Source organism: Melanostigma gelatinosum (genome assembly GCF_949748355.1).
Source record: "Melanostigma gelatinosum genome assembly, chromosome: 18".
Taxonomy (NCBI): Eukaryota; Metazoa; Chordata; class Actinopteri; order Perciformes; family Zoarcidae; genus Melanostigma; species Melanostigma gelatinosum.
The window spans coordinates 3,361,526-3,375,759 of record NC_136651.1 but is presented as its reverse complement, the minus strand read 5'-3'; the positions used below and the strand labels follow the sequence as shown (position 1 = coordinate 3,375,759).

General features: G+C 43.8%; 1 protein-coding gene across 1 annotated transcript in view; it reads left to right on the top strand.

Moving 5' to 3' along the window:
• The window catches only part of LOC306792151 (netrin receptor UNC5D-like), a 144,425-nt gene that overhangs the window by 84,194 nt on the left and 45,997 nt on the right, over positions 1–14,234 (top strand). The window contains exon 2 of the mRNA XM_079289173.1: positions 2,181–2,387. Coding sequence (XP_079145299.1) covers positions 2,181–2,387 — 207 coding nt within the window. The remainder of the gene's footprint in view (positions 1–2,180; positions 2,388–14,234) is intronic.

The following is a 14,234-nucleotide window of genomic DNA, read 5'->3' as shown; positions in this document are numbered from 1 at the left end:
AGACGAAGGGATAACAGCCCGAGATGTAAATGAGCGAAGGACATTGGAACAGAACCCCCCCCCCCCACAGCACCATCAACGGGCCGCTTGGTTTCAGCCACATCTCACATGATAACAGTTATCTCACTTCCATATGTGTACTCGCTGCAGGGTGGCAGAGCCGGAAGGGGCGTCCAACAGTCACCGATTGGTGTTGCACCTCGGGATCTACATTCAGTCGTTTCAAGAGCAAAGACAACGTTACAATCGTCCCAGAGACGGCCAAGTGCTTGCATGTCTCACCACCAGCCAGCCTCACACCAGACTGTCGTTCCTTGTGTCTCGCCTCAGTCTGCTGCAATACTATCCCACCTGCTGCATAAAGAATCCAAACTGAACGAACCAACTCTGAAATAAAGCCGGCAAAAGCTCCGCTGAACCTTGCTCCTGTGGATGTTTGAGGCGTTAGCCGGCGTGGCATTAAACTGTCATGTTGGCACGCATTAGTATAATACCTGATCTATTAACAAATGAGTCATTACTTGGAGGTCTGTGGCTTTGTTTGACAGCAGTGCGTTTGTGTATTCATGTTCCCATCTATCACCGCCTGGATGCGCACTCACGTCTGTGTTCTGCATCCATCCAAGACACAAACACACCGTGTCAATGCTCGGCGCGCAAAAACAAATTGGAGCACCGTTGTACAAGAAACGCTTGCCCGGGGCGAGTCATTTTGAAATTAAAAGCATGTCTCTTTGTTCAGCCTCAGTTCCAGGAACGAGGGAGAGAACGTGAACGTGTCGCACTGGGGGCGAGGGAGGGAGGAGAGAGAGGAACACTGAGCTGGCGCTGTGATTTTCACAGCCAGGGAATCACACACAGTCTTTTATCTATTCCTCTCGGTCACGAGACACCCGGCAGGAAAGGTAGGAGGATTAGATTAGCCGGAGAGAGAAAGAGAGAGTGGGTTCTCTAATCCTGATGGGGGGTTTCAGGACGTACACCCATCGCTGTGGAGACACGGCACAGTGTGCAGTTGGAATCGGGAGGGGCGGACCCGGGACGGTTTGCCTCGCTAAACCCTTCACACTTGCATGAAAGAGGTTCCGGCAAACTCGGGGATTAGTGTGAGTGTAATTACACTTAGAAGTAGCGAAGAACGTGCGCTGACTCAAACGCACCGGAAAGCGGAAGAAGGCAGCAACGCCTGTTAAATGTGTTGCCAGGGTGTCTGTGAATCCTTCAACTGAATTAACGGCCTTTAGTGAACACATCTGAGAGATCAAAGAAGTCTCTACGAGATGACTGCGGATCTGTCTGATCAACAGAAGGACGTCTCTATCTTCTTCACTTTCAATTAGATGTGTATTCCAGTCATTTCTGCTGCTTGTGTTTCTAGTAAAAGGATGTCTGCTTTCACATTTTGTAACCGTGCAGGGCCACAGCTCTCCATTACACAGTGGTTGTCAAAAAGTGCTACCACTCCACCACACCAATCCAATGTTCATATTTCTGGTATGAAATGGACATATTTAGTAAGATGAGGCCTCATTTGCATGTTTAAACATTTCAGAAAACGTGTACAACAAATAATAATACTCCTAATGTAAGTAATCAACTGGGGAGTATGTTTTATATACACTTTTTTTACCCCATTCATTTGCAGTATCTTCCCTTAAAAGACAAATAAGAATGTTCATTTTTGTTTTCATCATACATGTCTTAGTGTGGCCTAGCTTTCTGCAAACTGTAGCATTGTCTTTGTTCTTAAAATATGAAACACTCGGTGTGCTTTCTATAAATGATTGGACTGTAATGCTGCGGCGGAGAATGGACTGTGCGGACGGGCTGATGTTCTGTTGTGTTATTTCTCACGTTGTGCTCCAAAACAATTTGTTTCCGAGGCAGACGTCGCTGTGAGGAGTAATGGCTGCTGGTTGAGGTCTGGTTGCAGGGGAGAAGCGAGAGGGTGAGGGATGGTGGAAGCTAGGGGAAGTCGGAGAGTGAGCTAGCTTTGAGCTGTTTGTGTGTGTGTGTGTGTGTGTGTGTGTGGGTGTGTCGAAAACAACATTCCACTGCAGGGTTAGTTGGCAGGGAAGAAATCTGAGAGGGTTCGATTAATGATTTACACTTTTCGATTCCATTTTGTCCGGACGTCATTCCGCCGGAGTCTCATTTTAATTTCTCATTTTACTGTTCAGGTCCCCGAGGTGAAGCCCCGCAGCATGGCCAGTCCGGGACACTTCCCCACTTCCTGGAGGAGCCCGTTGATGCTTACATCGTCAAGAGCAACCCCATCAAGCTCCGGTGTCAAGCTCGGCCCGCTCTCCAGATCTTCTTCAAGTGCAACGGCGAATGGGTCCACCAGAGCCAGCACATGTCTCAGGAGCACACCGACCTGGGGACAGGTACAGCAAACACAGATTTAACAAACGCCTGTGATTACAGACAGAGCTCTTGACGCTACTTAAACTCTATTTCCTTCCTGCACGCCTTCTCCCTGTCACTTTAAGTTACGAGGATGGCATTCACATTTCTGACAGCAAGGACGGAAGTCTTAAGGATGAACTTTGCAAATGGGGCTTTATGACAATGCCCGCGGCCGTGTCCAACCCTGCAAATGTATTTTCCTCACTGTTTCACTGCGCACTGTGTGCCGCATTTGATCCAAACTGAAATGACAAATTCTAGACCATTTGACACCTACTTGTTCAATTTGACTCTGAAGGGTGTCTTTTACTGATGCAACTCGCTGAAATGCAGTTGTTGTTGTTTTAACTTCGAATTCAAACCACACTTTTCTAAAGCCCCCGTCTGTTTTTATTGCTTTATTGCGTCATCTCACAATGGGTATCCAAAAAAAAATACAAACACTGACTCATGCTTTCTTTTCTTCTTAAATTGACTTATTCTCAAGTACACGTTGTGAAACGTTTGGTTCTAAACATCGGCATAGTGAAGGTGCTCATCTGATTTTGAAATATACTCGTTTTATTATGGTCCTATAAAGTATCCAGGTGAGTGGAACAAAACAAAAATATGAACTACACCAGTCTAATTAGGCCTAGTTCTGCACTGCACATGAGATGACCATCATTTAAGCAGATTATAACTTGCTGAAAAAGGTCAGGATGAAGGCTAAATATTTATGCGCCTGCCTCGGCTGCTATTAGTGCCACAGTGTTGATGCTTCACTTAACACACAGCACCAATCAATATCTCCCTCCAGAGGTAACAATGGACCTCTAAATTTTAACTGCCTCTAGTCTGGATTCATAGCGCGGCTCCCATCTGGCTCCTTATCACCATTCATATCTCTTCCCTCTGGGAGAGGCATGGGGAAGGAGAACTAGAGATGGGAAATGACTGAGAAAGAGAATAAAAGTTGAAAAAGGAGAGCATCTTAAAAGTCCACCTGTGCTGGCATCTCATAAAGGAGAAAGATCTGTCCAGGCCCCATCCACCAGCTGCTGGGTGAGGCAACAAAACAGAGTGCACGTGGAATAAGGGTGTCATGATCATTGTAACCTTGACCAAATAGATTTCAAAATTGACAAAAAAAATAACCTTGTTTGATGTATTTTGAAAGAAAATGTCTGTTCCAAAGAGGCAGCATTGGCCAGACTACTGAGTTGTTTCCATGCACGAGCGTAAACTCAACATCAACTGGATTTGTTGTCCTGTTAAAGTTCTCAGTCGGTTGTGTGAATGCTATTCTCAGGGCTGCTTGCTGTTAATCAACACGTCTACTGTTGCTCAACGCTGAGGCGACAATGTTGCTGAAAGACGGGAAACTCTGGCAAAGTTAAGATTTAACGAAGGCACAAAAATACAGATATATATATTTGTGATATTTGTGGAGTGACTAACTGCCTGCATGACATGATCCTCATGCAATACAGTTTTTACTCTTATTATAAAAATGGATCAAATGAGTTTTAGCCATTTATTGTATTATATGTAAATGTTTTATGAGATTGTCTCATATGACATATTTTGACCAGTAATTAGACAAATATACTTGGTAGGATGTAGCATTTTTTTTGGCGGATGCATGACCACAGCTCATTGCAATACCTATAAGTTTATGTTTTTGTTTTACTGATCCCAGGTCAGAAACATTCTCCATATGGCTCATTTCGGTTTATACTGACAACAAGCTTTTTTGCTCTGCAGGTACAGTTTAAGGCCGTTTGAATATTTCAGTCTGCACACATCTTGATTAAACACAAACTTAATTAAACCTGGTGGAGCAATGCCGTGAATGTAGTCTGGAGCACTCAGTCTATACTTTATAGGCAGATGCTTCAGTCGGGGCTTTTGTTTTCTGCCGTCGCAGTGCAGAGTCAGTCGGCAAGACTTCTCACCGGGGTTCAGTGTTCATGAAGCAGATATTTGGTCTTGTCGCTGATCATCTCGGTGCTCAGCAGTGTAATCAGACACAGGATGGGGCAAATTGAAATTGGATGGAGAAGTGTAGTGCCTCAGTATACAAGAAGATAAACTACAAAAGTGCATGAAGTAGATGCTCTCTGGCATGACATGAGAATATCTAGAAACGGTTACAGTCCCTTAATTAATGCCAATATCATTAGATTGTTTCCCTCTGAAGGCCGTAACTAGCCTCAAATGGTAATGTTATCATTGCTGGGCGCATCATTTGTGCACAGCGGAGATGTCCTTTCAAACCCGGCATCATTTTTAGGACCAAAGTCCCTTGTTTCTCCATTACATGTTGATTCGTTTTTTTCAGGTAATTTGCGATGGTCTTTAAAACTAAAATGGAAAATGGAACAGCCGGTAGTAATACCGGCCGTCCTTTTATGGCTTTGCGGAACAAGAATGATGTAAAACTGTCCACTTTTTAGTGGACTTGTATTCGACTTTTAGGAATCAGTAAAACCAATAATTCATGTAATTTCTAATTGCATTCGTTCATCTTCTTTTAGCATGTCTGGCAAACAGAATACTAAAGTTCCATTAATTATGCTACAGGTTGGGGAAAAAAAGATGGCTACCACTTGGGTTTAGCAGCTCAATGTTCTCACATTTCAGAATTACCTACTTTTTCGCAGACTCCGGCATGAAGAGGAACAACACATATCTCCTCAGTATTCATACATTTACATACAGTCGATATTTAAGCCATCTGACTGTCCAGATTCATTTCCTTTTTCCGACAGCATGTCTCTTGGCCACGTCAATCGCTCCAACACTTTGGTCCAGACTGAAATATCTCAAGAATAATTGGGATTTCATACAAAAAGTCACGGTTTCATTCATTTCCCCCAAGAGGAACAATCCTTATGACTTGGTTATCCCCTGACTTGCACATTTTTATGCCGGCGACAGCCGTGGCCGGAGGCGCCATTATAGATTTTAAGTCAAGTATTTAAGTAAAAATACTGTTCTCCAGGTCAGGGAAAAGGTTGCTCTGACATACACTGATAAAATGATACTATGTGTCACAGCAGTTTTGTGATCAGCCCTCTGACAAATAGGGTCTCTTATCTGGTTTGAGAGCAGATGATTTAATAAAATAAAATATAGAAATATGAATTCAAATTTTCTTTTTTATGAGAGTAAATCTGTATTTTTAATTGTTATATTAATTAGGAATTTAAAAAAATATTCTTAAGAATAATTAATAAGTTACTCAGTACATAAACCAACTCATTTAAAATGTGATTAATCAATCAACAAAACAACTTTTATTTTATTTGACTTTATTCACCTCCATGCATTCATTCACTCACTCTCCATTGTCTTTGGTCATTTTTTTAAAATGTCCTTGTTTTTTTTTCCTCTCAGCACTTGACCGTAAACATATCTAAGCTTAAATGCATCGATATTGTTACAATATACTCAGTGTGCCCTGGTTGTAACCCCTAGGAGGATGCCCTGCTCTGTAGGATGATGTGTGGCTTTGCTGTGTGGACATTCCCAGGTGTGAGATACAGAGGACTTACTGAGTGTTTCTGAACCGTATTGGGCTGTATACACAGGCGAAGGTGGGCAAACATACATGTTGAGAAGATGAACACCCCGCCTCAGCACCTCTGGCTGTCCACCCTGCTTCATCTGAAGGAGACACAGCTGTATTAAATGCAGACAGACTCAACAACACGTGCCCTGACGTTGTTTGACCAGGGGGCTTTGAGGCAGAGGACACAGGCCGTGTCTGTCCAGAGGCAGCTAACTGGGCTATGGGGGGATGTACTGTATTTTAGCTTCATGTTATGTTGTTTTTCTCAGAGTCAGTCTCAGCTCTGATCGCCTTCCAGGAGACAGAGCGACAGACAAGGACAATAAATGTGGAAACGGAAAGAAGAAAATATCCATTGCAGCTTCTGTGAATAGCTACGACTGCTGTTGCCCTAAGCAGGAGAAAAACACAACGAAATGGCACAACACACGGCCTATCCGGACTGGATGAATCGTGTTGTGTTTCTCGATCCGCAAGATGTGTAGCAGAGTAAAAAGACATTTTCAACACCATGTAATGCCTAAATATTTCATACCTGCAACTCATCTTCTCTGCGAGCTGATCCTAACTGCTAAAGTTTCCATGACAATGTGTGAGCCGTGACTGTCTTGTGACTTCTTAAGATTTAGAGCACAAGAAAATGCGAGTTCTTTCCCAAAATGTCAAATACGGGCTACTTAGCTTCCTGAAAGTCCTTGAAATGTAGAGATGTATCGCATGAAAGACCTTAAAGAAATGAGTGCACAGTCAGTAAATGCACACTGTGTCTGACCCATATTAAGTTTAAGCCTTATTACGTGTTCGACTTTAAAGATGTTTTTAATAATTCACAGCAAATACAACCTTGTGCACTTGACAGCTGGCTGTTCTGGACATACAGCCTTTATTTAGTGCAGGATGCCGCAGAGCATGTAACTTAACTGATGAGACGGCAACCAATACAGCACTGTCAGGTTTTGAAAGAACTGTCTTTTTTCCACTTGTAGTTCATGTATTTCCTGCTGGAACTGAGATGCTCACCATGACGGTTAGCAGTGGAAAAAAAAAACTGCTTTCTGCCCGGAGACAAAAGAGCTCATCTGTTTATGACAACTCCACTGCCATCTCTGCAATGTATACATTCTCCATCGGCCAGGAGTTCCTGGAATAATCACAATAACATCATTGCTTGTCTTCTGAAGATTTAAACCAGACGCCGATGTCATGTATCACTGCAGGATATTGTGTAGGCTGTAATGAATGCTCATTTATTATCACGATGCACTTATTATGAATAATAACAGTGTTGTGCTAGTCAAGCCATTAACTGGGCTTGCTGTCAACCTGAAATATATTGCATCCATTAATAAAGTAATGTTTTGTGAGATAAAAGAAGACGCTGAATGTTGGACATCAAAACCGCTTCTCTCTCGTTGTTGCCACCATCGGTTTGAGTTCATTAGATGCATTGTCTTATCTTGTTTATTCGGTTTTTATTTGAGTAATGTGGTTTGAAAGACGCTTCCTTTGTTGTACAGATTGCATCGTGAGGACTGACAATTATTGATCATTTACTGAATATCATAGTCTTAGTCTCGTTGGACGCATGAATCAGTTATGAGTACTGGCGATCCAGAAAGATTTTGCCAGGTGTTGAAGGAAAAGTTTGGGAAACTTGGGATGAGAAGATCATTGGCCTCCCGCTCGCATCTCTGCGGACTAAATGTGAAGCTAACAGCTGGCGGAGACTCCAGGAAGTTAGTGGTCTATAAATTGGTGTTAATAGAGGTGTTGATTACAACACACACGGAGGGAGAGAGCCCCATCATCAGGTCCACATTTTAATCTGTCTTTGGTTCATGAAATCCCCATCATTCTCCACTGTGGAGCTAATTGATAGATGTTAGCGTGCTAACATACTAAGCTAAGATGGTGAACATCTTAAACACATACTTAAAAATGTGCTAAATAAGAGGTTAGGAGGATTTCTATTGCCTCTCAACATGGAGACGGCTGAGACGGCGCCACGCAGCTAACTGTGCTAACAGGGTGAACGGTGCAAGAAGATCAAAGTGCTAACGGTGTTTAGCGGTGACTGTGAGCTGAAAAGCTCTGCTTTGGACAGAGCCAGGCTAGCTGGTTCCCTGTTTCCAGTCTCTGTGCTGAGCTAAGCTGGCATTAGCTTCATATTTAGCCTACAGAGACCAAAGTGGTGATGACCAAATCAGTGTATTTCCCAACACTCTCCCTTTAAATAAACAGATTATGTGGCCATTATTACTAAAAGACTCTTGAGAGATATTGTGGAGTTACAGGCGCTTAGTGCGTTAATGAAAAACTCTGAAACAGTTCGGTAGGAGCTAAAGCAGACGGAAGGCTGTGGTGATACCATTAAACTTCTCTCAGCCGTTCTCATTACTGGGCTCGTACCTTTTGAACAGCTGTGGCATTTTGAAAACAGCCCACTTAAAAGAGAGGAGTAGAAAAATAATCTCTGAATGATGCAGTGTTTGTAGACGTGAATATAATCAGGCACAACAACAGACGATGATGGTGCAGCATTTAATGAGGAATTATGGAGACATTGAAAGTGCAGAGTTAGAGGCACGTCATGCGTTTCCTATATTGTCCAGAGACATTTTCCAATTTCCGAGTGACCCGCTGTGCTTAACCTGCACACAGTTTGTTCTAAGCTTCAATTAAATTTGTATACTAACTATAGAAATAAATAATATAGGAGTTTTAAGCTGGGTTTTTTCAAATGAGATGCCATTTTTGCCTGACAAAAAAGGAGGGGACGGCGCGTGGGAATATCGCCTGATGGAAATGCAGCGTTTTTCCATGAGAGGGAATGAGTGATAATTTCATCAATGTTTGTGTCCAGCGCATGAACTATCACAAAACCAAACCGACCAGTTTGATGTGTACGGGAGTCTTGGTGGAAGTCTGCAGGAGCCTGGTGTTGTTTGCTCGGGACTGAATGTAAACCCAGTGGATCAATGTGTGCAGTGCCTCGGCCGAGTGGGCAACTTCTCAAATTGTAGGATGCATATTTATCACACATATCTGTCCCGCCGCCTTCCGATGCTTGTAGGGATTTAATTACAGTAACTGAAGGAGACAGCTTTCATATTTTCAGTATGAAGCACCTGTTTTTTTTTTTTCCTGAAATCACATCTACTTGCTTGGGATTGTTTAATTACAACGGTTACATTATGAGCATTGTTCTTGGAATCGTTGCACATTTCCTCCGAAGGATTTAGCATGTGCTTGTTTGTCAGAATCACCAAACTGTCAGCCGTGTGAGGCTGCACCACCCAAAAGAAAAACAAACCCGACGTTAGGATGTCTATTCTTACCACATAAATGATGCAGCTTTCACCAAAATACCAACACCTTGCTCTGTGCTGCCTCACTTGAATGAAACTGCTGTCGGTGTGTGCCTCTCCTCCTCCTCCTCGCACCTTCCTGCCGAACACTCGCAGTATGAAAATACCAAACAGAAAAAACACCAACATGTCAAAGTGCTGTTTCTGGAAGTCGTTGCACTTGCTATGAAAATCAGGCGGTTGGCAGATGCTTCCCCAAATATCGTTGCCTAATATAGACACAACACGGTAAATGGCTGCTATGCTAATGCTAATAGGTGACAAAAGAGCCGAGCGGTTTAATTTACCGTAACCACCTTTGGCTCGGTTTCCTCTATAACTGCACTTGGTCAAGACATAATGCTGAAATGGACAACTGTCATGGCCACGTCCAAGTATTGCTGCACTTGTCTGTGGATCACCAAGTGTTGTTTCTTATTCTGTTGGAGGAAAGACATGTTCTTTGGCCGTCTGTATTGTCTTCTTGATGAAATTCAATCTGGGTGGATGAGTGGGCGGGCTTTTACAGCCTGACAATCTCAACAAACTGGAAACTGTTTAGTGATACACCATGAGATGCTGTCTCCGTTATGGGCGAGCAGATCAATATATATATATCTGGTATGTTGTATATTCTGATGAGCATGCATGTGACATAGGAAGGTGAGTCAAATCTGAATGGTTTGTTGTGTTTCACATCTCGACAGCCCACAACAAAAACTGACTGGGTTGTTTTATTTCACAGTTTGTGGGTTGGTAGATACTCCAGATTCCCAAATGTATGTTGACAAGCACTGAAAAAGTGAACACAACTTGTCACTAGCAAAGAAGAACATCCTTAAGTTTTTGTTGACAATGCATTTTTTCAGATAATCCAGTAAAACTAATTGTTTTCAGTTAATCGAAAACAAATTACCTCATTTGGAAATGCACGGTTTTCAGTGGACAAGTGGTTTTCATGTGCTTTAATTATTAACAGAACAGTAAAAAGAAATGCTCGATGTCTGGCGAATCATTCAGTGACGATGAAATATGAATAATTAATCATGCATAAACCTCAACCATCATGACACTTGTCTCTCCCTTACATGATAGTGCCTTAGCAGATTTTAATAAGAAAAAGTATTGATTTGGGTGATTTTGGCCCTTTAAGTACTTTGTATTGTATGAAAAACGATCTTTGTGTTTTTTATCAGCAGCCGTTCTGGTGGATAATTCGGCCCAGTGAGGGTTCACTGCTTGAACAAAAGTGGGGAGAATGAGATCTGTGATGAAGACTACAAAGCACCGATGTTTATTTTTCTAACATTGTCTATCTTCAGAGTGCAGGTTGCTGTTTGACAGATCAGCTGCCGGTCATTGTTTTATTTGACTGAAAACAGACCGAAAGAGAGGACAGAGGGAAGCAGAATGTAACAGTCGGCCAGTGGAAGGCTTATTGCAGCGGTCCACATCTGCTGAGTCAGAGTGGGAATTTCAGTAAGTAAGTGGAATTGAATTTGCAGAATCGTATCAGTCTGAATGCATGAAGATATTTTCCCGCAGATTTTTAGAGGAAATGCTGAGCGTTCCTCGCGGTGTTTACAAGGTCTCCCTATGGGTACGCATAACTGCTTGAGAAAAAGAGTAAATCTGTATTGTGCGCACGCGAGTGGACGTTATGATGTTGAGCAAACATAGTTTCTGGCTTTATGAGCGTCAAAATCTGTCGTTAATGTTTGTGTGCTTCCGCTGCAGCACTAAAGGCAACTGGCCTAACGTGAACCATGAAACAGGAGACTGATCTGAAGTGACAGTAATGCCCAGCCCCACATAAACACAATGGAGAGATCTGTCTGTAGAGAGCCTATTCAAGTATACTCCGATATTGTGAGGCACTTCCTGTGGCTGTGAAGGGTTGTCCGGGCTAATGCAAGACAATGCCTGAAACTGCACCCTGAGACAAAGAGCAATACACCATGGGAGAGAAAGAGAGAATGAAAGGTGCTCAGTTATCACACGGAAAATGTAACATCCTAAATATTGCACTACATTGTTATGTCGCTGATCTGAAACCGTGCGTTTCCTTGTGTGCCTTCTTCATATTCAGTACGAAGATAATCTTTTAACCCAAAGTTGGGATTGTGTCAAGATGAAGGCACAATGATCAGCACAGTTATTGCTGCAGTGTTTATTTCCTCATCCCTCTGCAATGGTTAAGCCTTTTGATAAACTGCAGGCAGACAAGGCTCAGCTGGCTATTCCATGTAATCATCGCTACCCAACCTCCCTTCAGGAACACAGCTTGCATCTATAAAGTCCTTTGAACGATTTTAGGAAGCTGTATCCGGTCTTTATTGACAGTAAATCAGTCCGTTTCTGTTATCAGTGGGGGAATAGGCTGAAAGTACAAAGGCAAAATAAAAGAAGGGAAGTCGCTGTAAACAAAACACAGCAAACTGCACACGTTGACCTCTCGCAGAAGAGAACTTCACTTCTGCCTCTGTTGAAAAGAGGGGGAAGAGATGGAGACGAGTGATAGAAGTCAGGAGATTATTGAAGGACGGGGTGAAAGAAGAGCAGAGAGGAAGGTGGAACAGAGGGGATATCTGTGCCTTTAGACTTCGGCTGAAAGCATGATACCCTGATGGAGAGATAAGAGAAGGAGAGGATAAAGGAAAGAGAGACGACGTTGGAAAGTGGAGAGGGCGACGGGAGAGTGAAAGCGAGCCTGGAAATGGATACCGCGTTGGCTGTCTCGAGAAGGAGGGGATAGCAGCTCCTGCAGATTCAGTGATGAAGAGATAGTGATTGAGGGAAAGCGTTTGAATGCAGGGAGGGATGGAGGAAGTATAGATATCTCTTCCTGTTGATGCTCTGTGAAGGACTGACGCCACTGTTTGTGTATTATGATCCCGGCCGGCTGAGCGATACCATCAGCCGGGCATGAACTCAGGACAAAGGGAGAAAGGTGGCGACCGGTTAGGGAACGTGAGATGCCTCGGAGTCGCTCGGTGTCACCACGTATTAGTCAAGGAAATGGAAGTGGAACAACTGAAGTGGGCCCACAGAGTGAAAACTACTTGCTTATGTAAAACTGGCTCCTAATAAGCAGACACGCAGATTTTTTTTGACTAAACATAAACAAGGCGACTCTGGGAATGACACAAATAAGGACTCGCAGCATTTTAATGGCTGAATTATCATGATTTTTTTTATGCACGGAGTAATGCGTCCCTTTGGTTCCGGGATTAAGTATGACACACACACACACACACACACACACACACACACACACACACACACAGACACACACACACACACACAGCTGGGACCAGACTGAAGCTGTTGCTGGGAGCATGTTCCGCTTGTCTAGCAAGGTTCGTCTGTGTCTGGCCCTCAGCCAGCCCTCACATCACACAAGCATTTCCCCAAAGCTCCGTTCGCATCAGACGGACGCGCTCCCGAAGCTACACCCGTCCACCCACAGCCGTCACCCGCTGTGTACAGAGCTGCCTCGCGAGGATCCCTAAGACAAACAGAGTTCTGTAAAATCCCCACCCGAACGGAGGACCACGGAGACATCCGGCCCTCGGTCGAGCCGAGCCGGACCAATCGAGTTCCCCCCAGCTGCTTGGATCCGGAGCCACTTGTAGCTGGCACCGCCTGGCTCCCATCGGCCCCTGTTCACAGACTCCGCCAAGGCGGAACAATGGGCCAAAGCGGGGAAAAATCACACCACAGGGACCCGTGCCAGACGGACCAAAAGACAGACAAGAGAAAGAGAGTGAAAGAGAGAGGGATAAGTGAGCGTCGGCACGGGTATATCTCCTCCTGACGCCTTTATAGAGGCCGCGTTAGAGACATATTAAAGGACATGATTAAAGGGGCATGTGAAAGCTGCTCCACCTTGAGGGCCATTGTCAAGGCTTCGTGGTGCTCTGTCAGGAGCCACTGGCAAGAGCATGAAGGAAAGAGAGGCAACAAAGAAAACAGGTGGCTATAGGGACAGGATCGTGGAAGGGAGCTGAACGGTTGTTTGTATTCGCCAACGCGGAGAAGTGGCCGCGTGTCATCGACATGACCGAGCAGTTATTGGATAATATCTCAAACGGAGTGTCATTCCAGGCTACTCTGGGAAAGCAACTGAGCTCTTTGATGCCTAATGTGAGGGGACCTCGGAGTCCGAGTGTCTTTCTGATTTCTCTCTTTGTTAATCTCGCCTTCAGCAGGAGCACCGTGGCCCTCACCCCCCCCCCCCCCCCCCCCCCCCCCGCCCGTCAGCGTGGGCTTTGTGTGTGTTGGTGGTGTTCCATGCATCTGTGTTGGAACGTGAGTGTTTGTTATTTGTAGGTTTTTGCTTTCTATTTTATATCACTGTTGCAGTGTAATGTGACACAGACGTTATCGCTCTTTGTTTTCTCATTTAATTTTTCTTCAGTGATCAGTGACAGAAATGTTCTCACTGTGAGCCAGACAAAAAGAGCTTTTGGAGTCAAATCTGACTCCAGCCTCTATGAGTCAGTTTTTTTTTTTTTTGCTTTCAGCATCCGGAGCAGCAGACTGTTGTTTATGCGTTCGTTTCTTCTGTTTTCTTGATCATTAATAAAGATGAGGAGGTCTGATTGTGAGAATCAAGAGACCTCATAACCAAACCCATTCCCTCGTCTCCTCACTGAGCGTTTGTCACAATCCAGCAGGGAAACGTGTCAAAAAGCACTTGTTGAAATTTGGATGCGAGGTTACCTATTTCTTAAGAATTTTCAATTCTAAATTGACATATTTTAGACTCTACACACGGACCAGACCAGTTTTCCATTTATTTACCCACTGATCTGAGATGAAAATGTATGTTCTGTTAATATTAATTAAGCTAATGAGTCTTTCTGAAGTCAAACTCAAGCGCTGAGCTTTCATGGAATAATGTCACCATTAAGTCGGCT